This window comes from Nematolebias whitei, chromosome 10 (assembly GCF_014905685.2).
Source record: "Nematolebias whitei isolate Nwh7 chromosome 10, NemWhi1, whole genome shotgun sequence".
NCBI classification, from domain to species: domain Eukaryota; kingdom Metazoa; phylum Chordata; class Actinopteri; order Cyprinodontiformes; family Rivulidae; genus Nematolebias; species Nematolebias whitei.
The window spans coordinates 2,159,417-2,166,843 of record NC_056507.1 but is presented as its reverse complement, the minus strand read 5'-3'; the positions used below and the strand labels follow the sequence as shown (position 1 = coordinate 2,166,843).

General features: G+C 42.8%; 2 protein-coding genes across 2 annotated transcripts in view; both read left to right on the top strand.

The window, feature by feature from the left end:
• Positions 1-7,427, top strand: part of lrp5 (low density lipoprotein receptor-related protein 5) — a 398,826-nt gene that overhangs the window by 98,005 nt on the left and 293,394 nt on the right. The gene's annotated exons all lie outside the window — the stretch shown is intronic.
• ripor1 (RHO family interacting cell polarization regulator 1) overlaps positions 1-7,427 on the top strand; it is a 70,865-nt gene that overhangs the window by 56,329 nt on the left and 7,109 nt on the right. Inside the window, exons 16-18 of the mRNA XM_037683237.1 lie at positions 1,086-1,222; positions 2,718-2,838; positions 5,630-5,765. Coding sequence (XP_037539165.1) covers positions 1,086-1,222; positions 2,718-2,838; positions 5,630-5,765 — 394 coding nt within the window. The remainder of the gene's footprint in view (positions 1-1,085; positions 1,223-2,717; positions 2,839-5,629; positions 5,766-7,427) is intronic.

Sequence of the window (7,427 nt, the reverse complement as noted above, 5' to 3'; positions counted from 1 at the left end):
ACTGACTGACTGACTGGCTTACTGACTGACTGACTGACTGACTGACTGACTGACTTACTGACTGACTGACTGACTGACTGACTGGCTGACTGACTGACTGGCTTACTTACTTACCTGCTAAACAGGTGTCAATAAAGGCACGTTTAAAACCAGGACTTGAGCACCTGCTGGCAAACTTTAAGGTATTCCAGGGGGTGCATGACTTTTTTAGTTTTGTATACATGTGTAGTTTATTGAACAATTGAATTCATCTCTTTATACATACCGTGGGCGGCATGGTGGGACAGTTGATAGAGTTCTCACCTCTCAATGAGAAGGTTGCTGGTTCAAAACCTGTCTGGCGACCTTTCTAGGTGGAGTTTACATGCTCTCTCCATGCATGCATGAGTTTTTTTTACTCCAGATTCCTCCCACTGAATAGAAACATTCGTGTTAGGCCAGGGGGTCACCCTAACCTGTCCCTAGTTGAGTGAGAGTAAATGATCGTTTGTCTCGTTAGTCCCTAAGTGTGGGTGTCCCCTGCCCCCACACACTCCTGAACGTGGACACCAGCCACCCTCATGATTTGGAAAAGAAGAATCGAGTAAAGATAATGGTTGGATGGATCCAGAAATACTCTAAAATAGTTTTAAATTTCAACAAAATAGGATGAAACTTTTATTTATTTATTTTTTTTTTGGGGGGGGGGTTAAAAAGCTAAAAAATAAAGATTTTACAGGAGGTCCATCACTGAGGAAAGGTGGAGCCGACAAAATGTAGGTGCGTTGATGTAGAAACTGCAGGAGTGTGGAGTTCAACATTATTGTATTCTGCTGCCAGAGGTTAATTAAGTTCATCATGATAATTGCACATCTATGGCTGCCACTTCCTGACAGCACTCTTAATAAGACAGGCAGCCAAAAGCTGAGTAGAAAGTAAGCCTCAAAGAAACAGTCTCTGTGCAAAAACTGTAACTCGTTTTGAAAAACTCATTGAACCAAAAGTGGAAGAAGACTGAAGTCCATGCAAAGTCCCCATAAAGATAGAAAGACTAACTTCTGTGTGCGTTTGTGCATGCGTGCGTGCGTGTGCGTGCGTGTGTGCAGGGCAGCAGGTACAGGCGTTCATCCAGCACGGTCAGCCTCTCGGTGGAATCAGCTTTGGGCAGCTTTGACTTCCTGAACACATCAGACTGTGAAGGAGAGGACGAAGTCCAGAACGGTGTGAGGAGCAGGAACGGCAGGTCGGTGTGGACTGAAGAAAACTGCTCGGTGCAGAAATTATCTTCTGCTTTTCTGTACATTTTGTCTCTGTCGTGACCTTTTACTGAATTTACAGAAATAAGTAAAAGTTCAGTGTTTCCCCTAGATTACTTGCCTTGGCAGGGCACTCATCTCTTCTATGATTTTTGTCCCGGAGGGGTGGGGTGGACATGTCTGTTGCACACTCTTTGTACCGTCTATTCACACAAGGAGAGCTGTTGGTCAGGCTACTTGTTGTTGCTCTCAAAAATAGTTATTGAATCAAGTGTTTATTTATGTAGGTAAAACATAATGTTTAACGTCTAATGGCATCTACTTTGGGTGTGTGTGGGGGGGGGGGGGGTCGGTAGGCAGGCGCTCAGTTCCTTTGACAAGGATTCAAGGTTCTTTATTTGTCATTCGCACCACATGTGGTACATGGGGTGTGAACAAGATTATGTCCACAGGGTCCCAGTTACATCCACCAATAAAATGTAAAAGAAAAACAGTAACAAGATCAAAGATATGAACTAATCAGAAAATCTTCTCATCCCCCTTAACAACTCTCTGCTATCCCCCTCGCCTCAGGTCAAGAGTCTCGGTGTCATCCTCGACACCACTCTCTCCTTCACTTCACACATCAACAACGTCACTCGGTCTGCCTATTTCCATCTCAGAAATATTAACCGTCTCCGCCCTTCTCTCACACCCCGCTCCACAGCCATCCTTGTTCACAGTCTTGTGACTTCTCGGATTGACTACTGCACCTCCCTTCTTTATGGCCTCCCCAACAAATCTCTCCAGAAGCTGCAATTGGTCCAGAACTCAGATGCCCGTGTCATCACTCAAACCTCCTCCTATAACCACATCACTCCAGTCCTGCAGCAGCTCCACTGGCTCCCGGTTAAATCACGCATCGTCTTCAAAATTCTTCTTCTCACTTCAAAGCTCTCCACAACCTTGCCCCTCCGTACCTATCTGACCTCCTACACATCTCCATCCCCTCCCGCTCTCTCAGATCCTCCTCTTCACTACACCTCCATGTACCCTCTGCCCGCCTCTCCACCATGGGGAGCAGGGCCTTCACCTGCTCTGCCCCTCATCTCTGGAACTCTCTACCCCCTGACTTAAGAAACACCACCTCTCTGGGGGGGCACCCTGTTTGTCTAATGGTAGGGGAAACACTGAAGTTAACTGAAGAGCTCTGTTAAAGCAGGTGTAAATTTTCCGGCTATTTGAATCACACTGTGAAACAGTGATAGTGTCTGAGTTCTGCAGGGTTTTTTGTTGATGTTGTTTTTTGCTTTATTTATTTATTTGTTTATTTATTTGGTAGCAGCACCTGAAACCTTCAGTTTAGTTTTTCACAGAGCTACTTCTTCACAAACTGAACTGCAGTCGGTTCAGCTGTCCTCAGAAACCAAGAAGCGTAGAGCAGCAGAGAGCGGCGCCATCAGAAGCCTCCCCTCACGGTGCGTTTGTTCTGTTTGTGTTTAGACCTCGACAGGATGGGGGCTGGGACAGCCACCTCTCCCCCGCCTCGCCCCCCACCACTGGCTGCACCACTCTGGACAGCTCTCTGGTCGTCCACCTGAAGAACTGTAGCGCTCAGCTGTTGGTACGTGTCCTGCACCATTTATCTCTTAGATTATGGTCTCACTGGGCTGCCACAGCTGGCAAACAGTTAGAAACTCAACATTGTGGGAAGATTTGTACATTTTCTCTTGAAGTTGAAATGACACTTTGTGTATTTTACAAGAATGTCACACAAATGCAGGTAAATTCAGCCTAGACTTTACAGAACAGCATGCTGTTGTTGAATGACATTCAGCAAAAATCTGTTGAATCTTGACACATGTGACTTAACAGTCATGAGAATGTTGTGCACCAGTGATGTGACACGTCCAGTAACCCTCCTGCTGCCCTTGGGTCAAAATAGCCCGTGAGACTTCAGTTTTAAAGCTGAGGCCTCGTGGGTCATTGCAGGATGAGGACCAGGCTGCAGCAGGTCTCTGTCAGGGAACTCTGGCCAAGGTTTATGGATGTTTTTTGTTACTATGGCTGAGAATGTTAACTGCCCATGAACCATGTGTTTGAGTTAGCAGAGAGTTCTTTTCTCTGTCAGAGAGCTCAATGAGGAGCTGATTTGATGCTGCATGTGCAGCTGGATGGCCATGGACACCAGTCTGCCTGTGAGCCGGGAGCTGATGGGCTTATAAAACAAACCTCGCACGCTGCCCGTTGCAGATTCTCATGACTGGTGTTGGATAAAAAATATTCTTTCATTATCTACTTCCAAAAAGGAGCCACACAAAGCCTGAAGATTTTTAACCCAGTTTACTTGAAGGGGCAGACGATCATGAAACTGTCTTTTACAGATGTTCAAAGTTACTTAGAGCCTCGTCATGAGAATCTGCACCGGACAGTGCGGCAGGAAGTGTTTTTATAATGCATCCTCCAGACCGTGTCAGGTGCGTGCAGGCTCTTCTGTGACAGAGAAAACAAACTCTGACCTCACATGGTAAGATTAATTTAGCATTAGCAGTGATAAACATCCATAAACCTTTACCTGGATTCTCTTGACAACTGGGCTCCGTGCATGTAACTTTACATCTGTGTAACCTGGTGTGAAAGTCTACCTTTGCAAGTAACACCAGTTAAAAACCTTTCGAGTGTGGCTTCTTTGAGTAGGTAAGATGGAGGATATTTTTATCCAACAGCCTCCAGTCTGGGTCACATGACATTTGTAAAGTCCAGTTCTCATTGTTGTCTCTAACTGGTCACAGTGTAGCTTCACAGCTCACCAAGACTCACAAAGTTGTCTCACATTTCTTGCACCTTCTGACAGAACGAGGTGGTTCCACACTGAAAAGACTGGATCTGCAAAATATCTGAACATGTTCAGTTTTATACTTTAGAACATAATCACATTTTATTGTTGACTGGCTCAGTTCAAAGTGAGACAAACAGGACATAATGCAGATATGGGAGAGGTCCTTTTTTATCTTAAACTGGGGGGGCTGACTTTGGCTGGTAAGACCTGGAATCCCCTTCGGTCTCATGTTTAAGGTGTAGATTGTCAGCTGAATCTGTGGCTTGACGTGTATATAAACTTGTATGTAATCCTTCTTTCATGTCTACATTATTCATTTGATCTCAACCGCTTTATTTGTTTTGTTTCCCAATATTTGTCTGTCATTAATTTATGTGCAAGTGCCAAGGTGGAGGTGGTTAGTTATTTGAAAATATGGAAAAATTTAACAAGTACTGTTTAAAAAAACAAAAAAAAAAGAAACAAGTCATCATCGGGACATTGGGCTGGAGTAGGTAGGACTTAAATCTCCATGTACCTTGTTCACAGACACTGGTCCAAAAATACAACTTGGCAGCCTTTGTTATTATTATTTTATTATTAACCTTCATTTAACCAGACAAATCCCATTGAGAACCCAGATCTCTCATTCAAGGGAGGCCTGGGCCTGAAGGCAGACTAACATGCATGTTTTTGAAGGAAACCGGAGTACCTGAAGAAAACCCACGTAAGCACGAGAAGAACATGCAAACTCCACACAGAAAGACCCCAGGTCCAACCAGGGATTGAACCCAGGACCTTCTTGCTGTGAAGCAACAGTGCTAACCACTGAGCCGTTGTGCTTCCAACAACCAGATCCAACTGGAAACGTAAACCAGATCCTGTTAGTTTCAGTTCTCAGCGACGACAGACGTAGAGGACACAAGGTGTATTGTTATAATACATGTCTATAATTGAAAAATGTAGTCCTGTCCAAGAACAGAGCCAATAATTACACTGAATATTGTTTTTTCATTATTTGCAAGCCATAATCATCCAAATGATAAAAAATAAAGGCTTGATATATTTCACTCTATGTTTAATGAATCTGTATAATGTATGTCCTGATGCATGCTCAATAATCCAGGTAGAAAAATCTAAAAAAGTTAAGTCTGGTCCTCTGGACATTCAAATAACAAAACAAAAAAGTACAAACATTTCGTCCTTCATCCGAAGACTATAGACTCTATACTATATATAGAGTCTATAATATATGAGTTTCACTTTCTGAAGTTATTGACAAAATAAATTTGAACTTTTTCACGATGTTTAAATTTTTTGAGACGCACCTGTACAGGTGCTCTGTCACATGAAAATATGAGGGAATGTTCAGCTGCTAATCACCTGCACAATACTAATAGTTTATATTATGTTTCTGAATGACAAGCAGAGGCAGAAGCATACAAAGTTTAAATAAAGCTGAACCAAGTATTGAACCTTGAGGTACACCACAAACATAGTTGACATAGAACATGTTTTATTTAGTTAGTTGTTGTTTGAATTAGGTTTGTAAATGTTCCTCTTTGAGGTGAAGTGACCTGTAGCGTTCTGTGTGTAGCACCTGGGCATGTTTGGTCCTCTGCGGTGTCGGGAGATGTACGCCTTGGACAAACTGCTGAGAGAAGCTCATGTCTTTAAAATCATCCGTCGCATCATCAGGGACAATCCACTTCGTCTGAGACAACCTGCTGAAGGTATGTTAGAGTCCGTCTGTGACTCCTGTGTCTTTTATTAGGAGTTTAAAAAATACCTGCGCAGCTGTTATAATTATGTTTAATTTATTTAGAAGTCTTATTTAAAACATGTACTGATACACAGCCGTTCAACTTTGCTCCAGGCTTGATGTCGTGCAAGAACAGCGTGTAGGGACTAAAAGTTTGAACATGTGCATATCTTATATTCCTAAAAAATGTGATGTTACCATACCATTACACACCAGCTTTATTCAAAGAGCACTTTAAACACCCGCAGGACCAAGTCCTGTGCACATAACAAAACAATCATCCAATTAGACAGAATTAAATAAAATGGGCTAGATGAAAAACAAAACAAAAAATTAAAAAATGATAAAATGTCAACACCTCAGATGGTGTCAAAGGTCAGGGAGAAGAGATGGTTTTAAGAAGGATTTAAAAACAGACAAGGAAGAGTCTGATGTTCATTGAAGGTCGTTCCACAGTTTAGGAGCTGCAGCAGCAAAGGTCTCCTCTGAGCTCGCACTCAGGAGCAGCTGGTCACATGACCTGGGGGATCCAGAGGGTGTGTACAGATGTGATGGGGCGGGGCAAGTCCATTTAGAGCTTGAAAGCAAATTAAAGAATATTTAAATGAATCCTAGAATGTACGGGCAGCCAGTGCATGGCTAAAACAGGAGAAATGTGTTCAAACTTTCGTGTTGCCAGTTGAAAGTCGTGCAGCAGCGTTCTGTACCCTCTGAACCTGAGAGATACACGACTCACTGATTCCTGTATAGAGTGTGTTACAGTAGTCCAGCCCAGCGGTCACAAAGGCATGAACTACTGTTTCAAAACGCTGCTGAGAAAGTATCGGCTTTAATTGAGCTGCCTCAGATGGAAAAAAAAATCTGGATTTAATAACAGCTCTGATGTGATTTTCTAACTTTAGTCCAGCATCGACTTTGAACCGTACGTTTGTAACAGTTGGCCTGATGTACGGGGCAAAGGAACTAACATCTACACAGGGGCTCTCGTTAAAATTTAAAAAGTTCACAGTCATCCAGGCTTGTATGTCCTTCCGACATGAAAACTGAAGGCTCAGAGAGTTGGAGTCCTTTTTCTTTAGCAGATATCTGGCTATCATCTGCATAACAATGAAAGGTATACACTAGTCCCTCGTTTATCGCCGGGGAGCCGTACCCCAAAGACCCGCGATAAGTGAAAAACCGCAAAGTAGGAATAGTAAATGGACTGTACTTACATAGCACCTTTCTATCTGATCAAGATACTCAAAGATACACTACAGTCTGTGCCTCATTTACCCATTCATACAGCTCTACTAGATTTCTACAAAGCTAACTGAACAAATCATTCTAATGAGACTAATCAGTGTTTTAGATCACATTCACACACCCATGGGACACACATTAGAGGCAATGCAGGTTCAGTGTCTTGCCCAGGGACACTTGGGCATGTGACTGCTGGTGGATTTTAACCCCCAACTCTTGCATTGGAGGACGACTGCTCTAACCACTCAGCCACAGCCGTCCATATTTAATATTTAAAGTGTGTTTTTACATAGAATGCAAAATAAAATGGTTTTAAATCTGGTTGTTTTAACCCTTTCTTGTATTTCAATTCAATTATACTTTATTAATCCCAGAGGGAAATTATTTGTTG